The following is a 12627-nucleotide window of genomic DNA, read 5'->3' on the forward strand; positions in this document are numbered from 1 at the left end:
GGTCACAAGCTAGCAGAGGGTAGATTTAGGTTAGACATCAGAAGGCGCTATTTCACGGTCAGGGCGGCTAGGGTCTGGAACCAACTTCCAAGGGAGGTGGTGCAGGCTCCTACCCTGGGGGTTTTTAAGAAGAGGTTAGATGAACACCTTGCTGGGGTCGTTTGACCCCAGTACTCTTCCCTGCCATGGCAGGGGGTCGGACTAGATGATCTTCTCGGGTCCCTTCCGACCCTAGAAACTATGAAACTATGTTGTCCTTTGGTTTAGAGCTACAGCAGCTCCCAGTGGAAGGGTCACTCCACACCAGTTTTACAGGAAAGCAGAGCAGGCAGGGTTTTCCAGATGTCATGTCTAGTCAATCCTGCCTTGAACAGGCAGCTGAAGTCCTGACTAAACAAGCCCCAGTCAAAGGTCTCTCCAACCTGCTCTTGCACATATCCAAGGAGGGAGATTCTACCTCTCTCCAAGCAGCCTGTTCTGATGCTTGCAACCAGAAAGTTCTTAATCTCCATCCTCAATTTCCTCTGCTGCAGCTTGAGGCTGTTGCTCATAGTCCTGATTCCTGTGTCCACAAAGAACAGCCCATCTCCAGCCTCTGTAACTGCTCTTCAGGCATTTGAAGACTGTTATCAACCCCCCTCCCAGTCTTCTCTTCTCCAGACTAAATAATCCTTGTTCTTTCAGCCTTTCCTTATCAGTTACATTTTCCAGGCTTCTAATCCCTTTGGTTGCTCTGCATCAGATTCTTTCCATCTGCCCACAGCTTTTTTGAAGTGTGGAGCCTAAAACCGGGCACTGGGCTCCAGGTGACACCTCAGTGGTATGCAGACAAGAAAAAAAAAATCTAGAAACAGGCATGAGTTGTTGCCTTGTTAGCCCCACCCCACCCCACCCCAGATGCTTGACCACAATGTATTGCCCTGAGCCAGTGAAGGTAGTGGGTGAAAGTTTATTTAAGTAACCTCCCTTGCTGTTCCCAGAGCAATGCTAGCATTCAGAAACCTCTCAGCACTGTAGTACAGCAGCAACGCTGTGTGCCGAGATGAGCACAAGTCTTGAGGTCGTATCCTAACACCCAACTCAAATCAGAGCCATTTCTGATTAAAACAGTAGTAGTCTGGATCAGTGTGTGCATGTGGGGGTGTCACTAGGACCTTCAACATACACGCCTAGGCACAAGTATGAGGAGTGGAGGCTACCCAGACCATCCACCCCACCTTTAGGCCATTGAGACAGAATCCAAAGGCCAGACCAAGTCCAGACATGGCTAAAATATTTAGTTGCCCAAAACAAGGCATTGTGTGTGCAACTGCCAGTGCTCTAGGGTGGCTTACTTTTGCTAAGCCCTTAGCAAGAAAAAGCAGAAGACAAAATGCGCCCTCAGACTTGTGACACAGACTGAAAATAACAGCATCTAGAACAAACACAGAGAACTTGAAGATTCAGCAACATTAGCGTGACACACACAAACCATGAAACATTTCAGATCAAAAGCTGACAAGCTTCCTGGTAGGCTGGCCAGGCCCTTATCAATGCCCAAGGGAGCTGGGGAAAGCAGTGTCAATGCCCAACTGTAAACATGCTAAGAGCATCATTTCTGCAAGAAGCTGTGTAACGCCAGCTCTCGCAGACTTCAGTGTAGGTGGGGACACTTGGCACCCTGCAGGAAAGAACCCTACAGGACCAGCAATAGCAGACTGAGGGAGATTAAGCAGTACTCTACAATAATCCTACTGCACACTCCCATCTCCAAGAAATCTGCATTTCCCCATAAAGCTTTTGCAAAAAAATTCTTTGACAATCCCTTGTAGTTGAGAATGATTGCCTTCCATGGCTGTCTTGTCTTATCCTTGCTGGGGCCTCCACTTTTGCAAAAAAAGCCCCTTACAGAATACACAAACAGGCAGCCCATAGAAGACATACTATGTACTGATAACGTCCCCCTGGGAAGCCACAGGCTAGCATGCCTGCCAAATGTGCCACACACTTGCATTCCTGTAAGGTCTGGAGGAATCCTAGCTGGAAGCTGAGATAAGCACTGCCAAAGAGTGACACTGAATGATCTCATTACCTTTAATGTGTTGAACAGCTCCAGATCAAGTGAGCAAAAATTTCTACAACTCCCAGTGCAAAATGCAGACTTACTTTACATTCGAGGGGGAAAAAACCCACCCAAAATCTGAGCATTAAGTCAGAAGAGAGATACTTTTTAGGGTTTGCAAGTATGGGGAGACTCCCTATCTATAAGCAGTTTGACTGTAGATTAAGAGGCACAGTACTGTCAATTCTTACCTGGCAAATCTCTCTTTGTCATTTGGGATCTGGTCTTCATCACATCTAGGAGGGGGGAGGAGGGGGGAAGAGGAAAATAATTGGTTTAAAAGTATTTATGTTTATTCTTCTTCAAGGTAAAGTGATAAGGTTTATCAAAGCCTGCAAGACAGAGTCAAGTTTCTGGGGAAAAGAAAAAAAAGAATGAGATTTGCATAAAATCCCTGTGGAACCTTGACAGAGTGAGGTCACAGCTTGTCTATGGCTAAGCACCTAAAGCCTAACTGCATTTTTCCTGCGTAATGAATAAGGAAACTGTTATTCCAAGACCAACCCAGGTACTTATAACTCAAGCAATATGATTGTTTATTATATGTTTTAAAGACACAATTATTCCTGCAATCGCTATCCATCCATTCAAATGCACATAAACCTACATTTGGGTTCTGCACATAAATCTACATTCCATTAAATAATAAAGACCAGGGTAGCAACTTAATAGACATCTCAATCTGAGCAGCTCTCAGCAGTCTACCAAAATACAGATTAGCTCCAACAGGACCGTTTCACACCAATACCTCGGATGTCATTAGATTTGACTGAGCGAAACACTTCATGTCACTATACCAGTGATTCTCAACCTTTTTTATACCAGGACCCATTTGTAAACATTGACAGCCAGTCCCGACCCAGTGCCTCTCACTTCCAACTCACTGCCCTCTGCCTCCCAGTTTATGGGGCAGTGGGGCCCCAAGCAGCCCATTGCAGGCTGGAACTCTGTCGGCTTGCAAGGGAAAAGCCATGATCTCCCACATTTTTCTCCTTTAAAAAGAACCCATTTTTAAAGTCTGTTGAGCCATTTTTAAAGTTTATTTGTGACCACTTTTGGGTCATGACCCACGGGTTGAGAAATGCTGCACTAAACTATTATCTATGTCATGAGATGGTCAGGACTTTCCAGTCTTCCATAAGAATGATCTATGGGGATGTTTGTAGCCACTCAGACTCCTATGTCATAAGCTGTTGCTGGCAGCTGGCCTAGAGCATCTGTATGTTTCTAAAGCAACAATAGGAACTTTGCTTGTTAGCATGAGGATCTGTAACACTGTTTGGACAGACCTGGACTCCTAAAGGAATATGAATAGTAGAGTAGCTCAGCATTTTCTGGTATTAACCTATATCTGTCTACTCCCATCCTTCTGCAGCTCCATCTGTAGCACTGAACAGCCAACAATCAATCCAAGCAGTACCAGGTGTGTGGCCCACACAGGGTTCACATTAAACTATGCAGAACCACTGCAACACAGGGCTGCAGTTTAATGGAATGATATTGGGTCTGTCATGCATGGAAGTTACCTAGATACCACCCCAGGGTTTGAATGGGCACAATTCAAATTTCAAAGCAGAGCTAAAGTCATCTCCATTGACTCACACCTCACAGTTCAGATCAGTGAGACTCAGACTGCAGGTCCCAAGTTGTAAGGGGCTCTCTAGTTTAAAAATCACCCATTGAAAAGGTCTCTGTTGTGGCTGTGTTTGAGCTGTATGCACTGGGCTGTCTTTCTTGCCATCCTGAACAATACAACACGGGCATCTCATCTCTATCACTTAACTAACGCACTGTAGTCTGTAATTCTGACCAGGACACGTTTGCCACTCACCTATGGGTGCATGCGTTGCTGTAGCTCCTTTCGTTAGCTTTGCGTGCCCCTGGTTTAATTGTTATACTATATGAGGGATATAAATGGCAGATATTGCTCTAAGGCTTCTAATGTCTCAGACCAGCAGAGAAGGGAGTGCTCAATGTACAGAAATAATTTATGAGTCTTCTGGCTTTGGCTAGCTTAACCTCAAGCTTCACCCCCCACATTCAGTCCAATACACCTTGGTCCACAGCAAGTCTCCCTCAGTTAAGAATGGCTGGACATGCCTTCTCACCAGAGTCTGTGCGAAGAAAGATCCTACTCACCTGAGGAATTTACTGTTCCCTTCTCCATCATCATCAAAATCAAGCCTGGAAAAACACAAGCAAAAAGCAACAGTTAAGCAAGCAGTTTTCCCCTCTCAAGCTTCCCTTATGTTCTGCCTTATGTTTTTGAGACATAGCTGTATTTCTCTCAGCATCTAGATTAAATAAGAATTGAGGGTCAACCAATGCTGAGAAGTAGCAGGGATTTTAGAAGCAAGTTGCGAAGCGCTGGGACAGGTTACCCAGAGAGGTTGTGGACTCTCCATCCTTGGAGGTTTTTAAGATCAGGCTAGACAAAGCCTTGGCTGGGATGATCTATTCGGAAATGGTACTGCTGTGAGCAGGTGGTTGGACTAGATGACTTCCTGAGGTCCCTTCCAATCCTAATTTTCTATGACTCTATGATTCTTTTTGTGCTGCTCTGAAGCTGAGTGTGCCTTGACATGGAACCCAGCTGGCCTTTGCCCCAATGCCTACTATTTATCTGCCTTTGTTTCCAAGCATAAGGGAAATTCCCCAGCACAGCAAGTGATGCAATGACTGCTGGATGTGCCACCTTGATCTGGTATGAGCAATATCCTCCAAGCGGAGGGGTTGGTTTTTTACAGCTTTAAAAATTCTGTGGAGTTCAGAAAAAAGTAGTGAAATAAGTGCCCATTCTCAGTTTAATTTTTAGCCAGCAACATTGCATTAGATAAAGCTTCTTATTTCTAGCATGTTGCGCGTGTGCGCCATGTCAGAGGGGAAGCTGGCATACTGACCCAGTCCAGCAATGTGTGTCACTAAATAATAGACATGGAACCAGTCACAGAGGCAAGCCTGTGGGAAGGCCTTCAGCTAATCTGCAAAGAAGAGGAGCTTTCTTTTCAACTGCTTGCTGCATGCAATGTAAGGTCGGCTTTTACCTTTCAGCAAAGCCTCCTATGGGAGAACCAAAGCAGTCAAGAAGCCACCCCATCAAGGGGACAGCTACAGCAATGCTACCACACCACAGACAGATGGGACTTGCCATCCCATTCACGGACAACACCACTGGTGCAGGAGCTTGCCCCTCAATGGCTCTGCAGTTTCTATCCTCTGCTCTGCTGACATTCCCAGTCCTGCTCCTTCATCCTGCAGCTCCTAACCTCTCTCATTACCAGCCTGCAACCAGAAGTCAAAGCCACCCAAAGCCAACAGCAATCAAGCTTCCTCATTACAGGATGGATTGTTCTCCACCAAGGCAGGTGAGGGGGAACAGGCAATGTCTGGAACACCATGATGCAAAGGAGTTTATTAGGACTTACCCTGGGCGTCTCTTGCTTGGTCTCTGAACAATGGTTCCTCCAGCCTGCGTGCCCGGTCCAGGGTTCCCAGAAGCAACAGCTGCACTCAAGGACGGAACGTCCGATGTCATTTCTAGGCAAGAAAATTCAGTTACACCAAGCCCTGCTACAGCCCAGGTTCTGAATCAACAATGTACTACCCTTCCAATAAGCCTGGTTATACCCAGTCACCGTGTAGTCAAGTTTGCTGTTTGAATGGACAGCTCTTATCCCCAGCACACCACACAGCTCATTTCCAGCTCTAAGCATGTGCTGTATTCATGAATTCAGGCATTTCACTGCTTCAGCTAAAACAGAGTGCTCCTTCTACCCGGAGGAGGAGCTTGGCATAGTCTCGACTAGGGGCTGGCTCTCAGAAGCTAGCGGGCCTCTCTGGTATGCAGAAGGGAGAGGCAAGAAGGGATCTGAGAATCAGGAGAGATGATACACATGCTTGGGAAAGGCTCCATCTCATATTCAGTCCATTCAGTCCAGGACACACACTGATACAACTGCCCACAGCTCTTGTCAATCATCAACTACTTCCTTCCAGAACAAGCCACCCAACACAATGACCAAAGGTGCTGCTACTCAACAACATAGGCCAGATACAACCTGATGAGCAGGGACCAAGGGACTGCATCTCTGTTACCAAGCAAGACAGCACCTCCTGCTTGGAAGAAGCCAACGTAACTTCTCATAGAGCACAAAGCCAAGCAACACTGACTCCATCTGAACCCAAACTTATTAACTGCACGCCTTCACTGACTTTAAGCATCTCATCAGGGGTTACCACTGATTATCCCAATGTCAGCAACAAAGCTAGTCAAGCCTAGAGAAACACACAGAATAAGCAAATTCTTCCCATGAGGGAGAAACCATGGCTGTAAACTTCTGCTGCGAGCCTCCAGCTTGAATTAGAAGTGCTAAAAAACAGGAGCAGTGTGGAAGCATAAAGGAAAAAGCCAGGATTAAAGATGCTGGTTAGTATTCCACGCTAATGGCACAATCAAATTTTGTGGAGTTGAGAAGCTCATTAAATTTAATGAGCTGGTTTCTGCCCCGCCAATACACAACCCACCCTGTAATAACCCATTCATGGCTTGGGTGCAATGGAAATTTGGTGTATCCCAAAATTAACACATTAAAGATGCTGCTTATACCACAGAGATAGCATCTGAGCTATCCCTGGAGTATAAGGCTTCAATAAGCTTGGGGGGGGGGTTATACCAAAACTTTTGCAGTTCTGAGAAAGCAGGAACTTCACAGCAATGAGACTTTAAAAAAAGTATTTAAATCATTGTGACAATTACAAAGAACAAAGAGCCTGTTGCTCACCCTTCTCAGTACTTACTGGATGGAGATTTAACATGGAAAAGTGCTCCTGGTTTTGTACACTGTGTTTAAAAAAAAAATAAAGCAAAGCAATGAAGTACGAAAAATCTTTAAGGGAAGATGCAAATGATTCCAGCCCCAATTAGAAACAATTATTGTGCTAATCAAGGCATAAGCTATCCCTCCTGAATGTTATCAAAACTGAAAGCAGGTCCTCTGGGTTAGAACACAGCAGGCAACCCCGGTTGGAAGACAGCAGACAAATGCGATAGAAAAAATGGTTGTGGTCTCTATAGACTGTGGTCCTCAACAGGACAGAAAGAAACTTCTATACCCCGGAGGCACCACAATTGAATATTCATTTATGACACAAGTAAAACATGTCTTTCCTCAAAGAAAGAAATGTTCTTGAGCCAGGAACATTAAAGCCCATGCTTTCAAGTCCTAGGCACAAGCCTGTTAAACATTAAGAGCTCCCAATTAGTGTGGAAGCCATAAGAGCCAAGGGTTCAGATCCTCTCAAGCTTACGACAGGTTTGGATGCAGGATTTCCCAGGGAGGTACAGAGTGCTACTTCCCTGGCCCTTAAAAGGGACATCTCCATATTCCCATTTGGTGCAGAGTCTAGAATACGCTTTGCAATGCTGTTTGTAGCAAGGCCAAAGCTGGCTTACAATGAAGCTATGCAAACAGCCTACTAACCAGAGCATGATTTAATACAGCGCAGGTTAACATGAGACTTCATCCTTCCCATTTTCTGCAATGGATGATGATCACTAACCCCACAAAAGGAGGGCATTCAACTACTACTAATCCATTAGTCAGCAACCATTAGTTACACTGTCCAGAGACTCCCAGCTGTCCCCAGCTACAAACCTTGCAGTGCACCTTAAGTTATATCCCCTCCAGCCTTTTGCCTTATCAGACCCCTGGGAATAAGCAAGTAGAAGCAATGTAGTCTGCCTGGTCTACTAGAGTTTCTTGGTCTTTTCAGACTCTAGCCCCACCCCCCCGGTGGAAAATGCCAGTTCTCTCCTTTTACTCATTTCTTGACTACAGAAAAATAGTAAAGGAATTCTTCTGTTGCACAGAACTCAGCAAGCCAACAGCGTGAATTTCAGAAACCTCTGGATTTATCTTATGAGTTGTGTACAAGTGTTTGCACCCCACAGCACTGTTAACAGGATCTCCCAGTGCCTTGGCTGAGAATCACTTAGATAGGGACTGGATTAGGCCTCCGAGCTAGGGTGATAACCTAGCTCCGATTTCACCCCAGGATCTATGTCCAGCTCTTCCACGTCACTGCACAGCTCCATTTCCCCCCTCCCACTGTCTTTAGCAAGCAGCTTTTCTTACAAGTTAGCAGAGGGCCTAACCACCTCCCCTCAGCAAGGGCGACCGAGCAGGAATATGGCAGCTCGCATTACTCCCACGTAGTATGTTTTCCCTTCTCACATTGCATATGCACGACACAGCATGCAACATGCTATAGAAGCTTTCTTCATACTGCTGCAGCTCATTACAGTAATTCCATTAGCTAACTAGCCAGATGTAGAGTAACCAAGACAGCTCGTCATGGAACAGAGGATAAAAAACACCCGTTTGGACGGCACGCTGCCATAAATCATCTTGCTAAGATAGCAAGCATGAGCTAAAACAACCCCAGTTATGCCACATCTAGCTTCAAAGCAAGAGGTGAGTGACAGAAACCAAGTAGTTTGCTGGGTTTTTTCCAAGTCATTTTGTAAAGAGCTCATTTCCCCTTTTTAAAAAGCAGGAATTGCAGATGTTAACGGCTGCCTCCATTTCTGCATTCCTGTTTGCGAGGCATTTCTTCCCAAACCCTCTGCTAGCGCACGCTGCTGTCTGTGTTGCATCCCCCTCCGCAGCCGACATTGGCGCATGATGCTGCCAAAAACAATCCTCCCTGCCAGTTTGGAGTATTCCCCGAGGACGCCAGCTCGGTGGAAGAATCGTTCAGCCTGGCGCCTGACAATTAATGGAGCTGTTATTCTCAGCCCTGCCAATAGCGTGGGAATTTTCAATGTAGCCAGCTCCAACGCGGTGACTGAAGACACCAGGGTACTTCGCCTTTAAATAATGGCAGTGGAAAGCCTTGGAGACATTGAGACAGCATGAAAAGCACATTCTTCAGAGGAATTTAATATGAAAAAGATTTCTAGAGGCACAGAAAGCCGGTGGGCTCCTATATAGGCTGCCTTTCAGGCCTGTACAGACTTTTAACAACATCTAGGTTTAGCATCCAGAACATCTCGGCTGTCGCCCAGCCCAGATCATTTATGTACCTCTGCCACAGGCAACCTCAAATCCTTTGGTCGCTTAGAAGTTTGGGTTTGCAGAATGAAGATAACTTAATTCTCAACCTTTAATATCCCAAAACTTTTCCTATTATACCTTGGGATCTAAACTGGGGCAACTGGTTATCTGGAGTTAACACTGCTTCATTTCTTCAGTAGACCCAAGTCTTTTGTTTGAAGGGAGCCCACAAGAGGAAAGTCTTCCAGGATGGGTTTGGGTTTGTCTAGACTTGTATGTGTGACTTAGCTATCCTGTATGAACCATAGTATTTACATTTCTGGGGCCTCACAGCTGACAATGCATGTCAACTGATTAAGTTTATTTCCTGTTAAAAGCAGAGGAAGGAAGTGACTTGGCATTTTTAAGAGGGATTTTTTGGGAAAACTGAGTTTTAAGTTTTTGAGATACTTCCCTTGGCCCGTCTATGGCACAGCTTAGGGGCCACTGCCAGGACTGAGAGATGGAAGATCAGGGCTTTCAGAGACACCCCTGGGGGCAACCGATTCACTCCATGCCTCAGTTTCCCCATCTGGACAAGCAGAAACACTACTCAGCAGCCAAAGGAGCTAAAGCCTGCAGGGCTGGCTTGAGATTCTTAGTAGAAAGTACTAGAGAAGGGCAAGTCCTCTAGACTGAAGTGGTAACAGGGCGATGGCAAAATGGCTGGGGGAAATCCATTTGCCCTAGTTCCCAAGCTGGGCCCCATGTTTTTAAACAGTTTTATTGCTGACATATTTCCATCACCATTACCCTCCACTTTGAATGCTAAGGCTCTAGGGCAGTGATTCCCAACCTGGGTGCTCTAGCACCGTGGGGTGCCACAAGATCCTTGTACGGGCACAATATTAGTCCTATTAGGTGTGTAAACACCTAAATGATTCACAATTAAACCCACAGATTTCCAACAGGGATGGACAGCATCCCAAGCATTCTGCCCAGTCGTGGGCTTTCCAAGCTCTTTGCAACAGAAGAATTGCTTTATTATTTGTCCAGAGCCAAAAATTAAATGAAAGCTGAGCGCTGGCATTTTCCAAGGAGGGCCTGGAGTCTATGGAGGCTGAGAACCACTGGTGTAGGGTCTTCCTAGCATTATTGAAACCAAACAGAAATATGACCCTGAAGTTAAAAGGGAAGTGATGAAGAACTGTTCTTGCACCTATTAAATATTAAGGTCATAGAGGCAGCTAGAACATCAGAGGGGAAGGAGGGCGGGTGAAGTTCCTGGAAGCTTTGGAGAGGACATTGCTGGATAGCGTCAACTCTGACCAGAAGGGGAAGTGATTTACTGTCCTCTAAAAAAGGAGAGAGGAAAGCCCACCAAAAGCTGGTCACGCTCATCTTTTTCAGTGCTCATTTTGCCAACCCATTTCTCCTAAATGGTCGTAAGTGCAAAAGCTGCAGGTCAATATTGCACAAAGATGCCCAGATATTGCCAAATGTCTGCTCACACAGGTCTGAGTCAGGCCACTGAAACAGCAACAACCATTTTGTTTGAATGCCTTTAACTATTTATTGGAACAAATAAATGGACTGCAGCAGTAAAAAACATTGTTTTCTTAAGACAAATTCAGTATCGCCAAGTTTTGAGTAGTGACAGGAAATACCATACTTTTTAGCATGCTACATGCCCCAGAATATAATATACACCTTGTTTTTGAAACGAAGGGGAGGGAAAAAAAATCCTGTCTTGTGGTAAATAGCAAGGGAATGGAGCCTGCTACTTGCTCCCCGGGGATGGCTGCAGATTTTCCTTTTACCCCAAAAGTGGCAAAACCTGCTCCCACCCTATTTCTCACATGACACGTGCATGCTGAGTTCTAAAAGCTGGTTTTGGGAACAAAAGGTGCACGAGTTTAAGAAAATATGGTACTCGCATTTCTTCAAAAAAGTTTCTCCACCCCACAAAAAAGTTTAAATCCCCCTATGAATTAAAAGACAGCATTAAAAGGCCACATAACAAGAATAATAATTTAAGCCCTCGCCCTAAATCTTTCCAGCTTTCTGGAAGCACTTCCTGCTTATTCTCAACATGCATTTAAAACAAATTCATGTCCCAGAAGTGAGATCACAAAAGAAAAAAACACTAAACATCAGGAACAACAAAAATAGAAAAACTTTGAACTTCTCATCAGCAATGGACTGACTACAAAATACCTTAATGCCACGCAACCAGAAAGCAGGCAAACCTAATTAGTGGATGAAGAATTTGTTCATAGCCTCCTTCGGTTTTACTCGCATGCAAGCTTTTGTTGTTTCAGACAGCATGCACGCCTGTGTCAATCTGAAAAGAAAAAGCTTCGTGGAATTGCATCAGTGCTTCATTTCATGAAACTCCTACTGAGGTGACCTCCAGGTCAGTCAGGTATGGGGGGGTACGTTCTGATGAATGTAAGCGGTTAAGAACTGATGACCCACAAATCATGGTCTTATGAACTTAAGCATCTTGGGTATTTAAGAACAAAGTGGTTCATTACAGCCTTCCCATACAAAACAGGTTTCCATCCCAACGGACTTGGACATGCACGTTTACACAGGAAAGTTTGCCTTTCTACCAGTGCAAACAAAGAGTAGACATGCAACAAAAATCCACTACCAGGGCAATTGCCTCCAAATGCGAGAGCATTACCCCTAGGAAAACTCACTCTGTTAAGTGACAGGTATTGTCTATTCACTTCCATCCTGGGGTAACTCTTTGCTAGAACAGGCTATTTACATGCTCCCCTGTCACCTAGTGGCAAGGGACTTTCAACACCCACCACAAGAAGCAGCACGTCTCAGGAACACACAGTCATTTACATCAGGCTGCAGAGGCAACCAGAATTGCCCTGATATAAATATATTACATGTCCACAGCCTACATGACCCAATCACAAGGCTTGCAGGAAGAATGACAAGCAATCAACAGCAAAAGAGTCATATATATATTATAAGCATACCCACACTAATTAAAATTTTATATTATATATATAATATATACTTTCATAGACATTAAGGCTGGAAGTGACCTCGGAAGATCGAGTCCAGCCCCCTGACCAAAGGGCAGGAAGTCAGCTGGGGTCATGGGATCCCAGCAAGATAAGCATCCAATTTGCTCTTGAAGGTGTTTAATGTAGGTGCTTGAACCACCTCCGATGGCAGGCTGTTCCAGACCTTGGGGGCTCGGACAGTAAAGAAATTCTTCCTTATGTCCAGCCTGAAATGGTCTTGTAGTAGTTTATGACCGTTCGACCTCATCATCCCTTGGGGCGCTCTGGTGAACAAACGTTCCCCCAGATCCTGGTGGTCACCCCTGATAAACTTCTAGGTAGCCATCAGCTCACCCCTGAGCCTGGGCTTTTGCCGGCTAAAGAGCCCCCTGGCTCTCAGCCTGTCGTCGTAAGGTCTGTTTTCCTGAGCTGTGATGATGCGTGTGGCTCTTCTCTGGACTCT

At 45.3% G+C, this 12627-nt stretch overlaps 1 protein-coding gene across 4 annotated transcripts in view; it reads right to left on the reverse strand.

Moving 5' to 3' along the window:
- The window catches only part of ARNT (aryl hydrocarbon receptor nuclear translocator), a 44270-nt gene that overhangs the window by 22985 nt on the left and 8658 nt on the right, over positions 1–12627 (reverse strand). For 2 of the 4 annotated variants that reach the window (XM_019528211.1, XM_019528202.1), the window contains exons 2-4: positions 5527–5638; positions 4241–4285; positions 2293–2337 (exon numbers count right to left, since the gene is read on the reverse strand). In XM_019528211.1, the coding sequence (XP_019383756.1) occupies positions 2293–2337; positions 4241–4285; positions 5527–5638 (202 nt within the window). Of the gene's footprint in view, positions 1–2292; positions 2338–4240; positions 4286–5526; positions 5639–5747; positions 5830–12627 lie in introns of those variants that run through there. The other 2 variants (XM_019528239.1, XM_019528229.1) reach the window with 2 other exon arrangements.

Source organism: Gavialis gangeticus, unplaced genomic scaffold (assembly GCF_001723915.1).
Source record: "Gavialis gangeticus isolate Ggan-Ray unplaced genomic scaffold, GavGan_comp1, whole genome shotgun sequence".
Lineage (NCBI taxonomy): Eukaryota > Metazoa > Chordata > Crocodylia > Gavialidae > Gavialis > Gavialis gangeticus.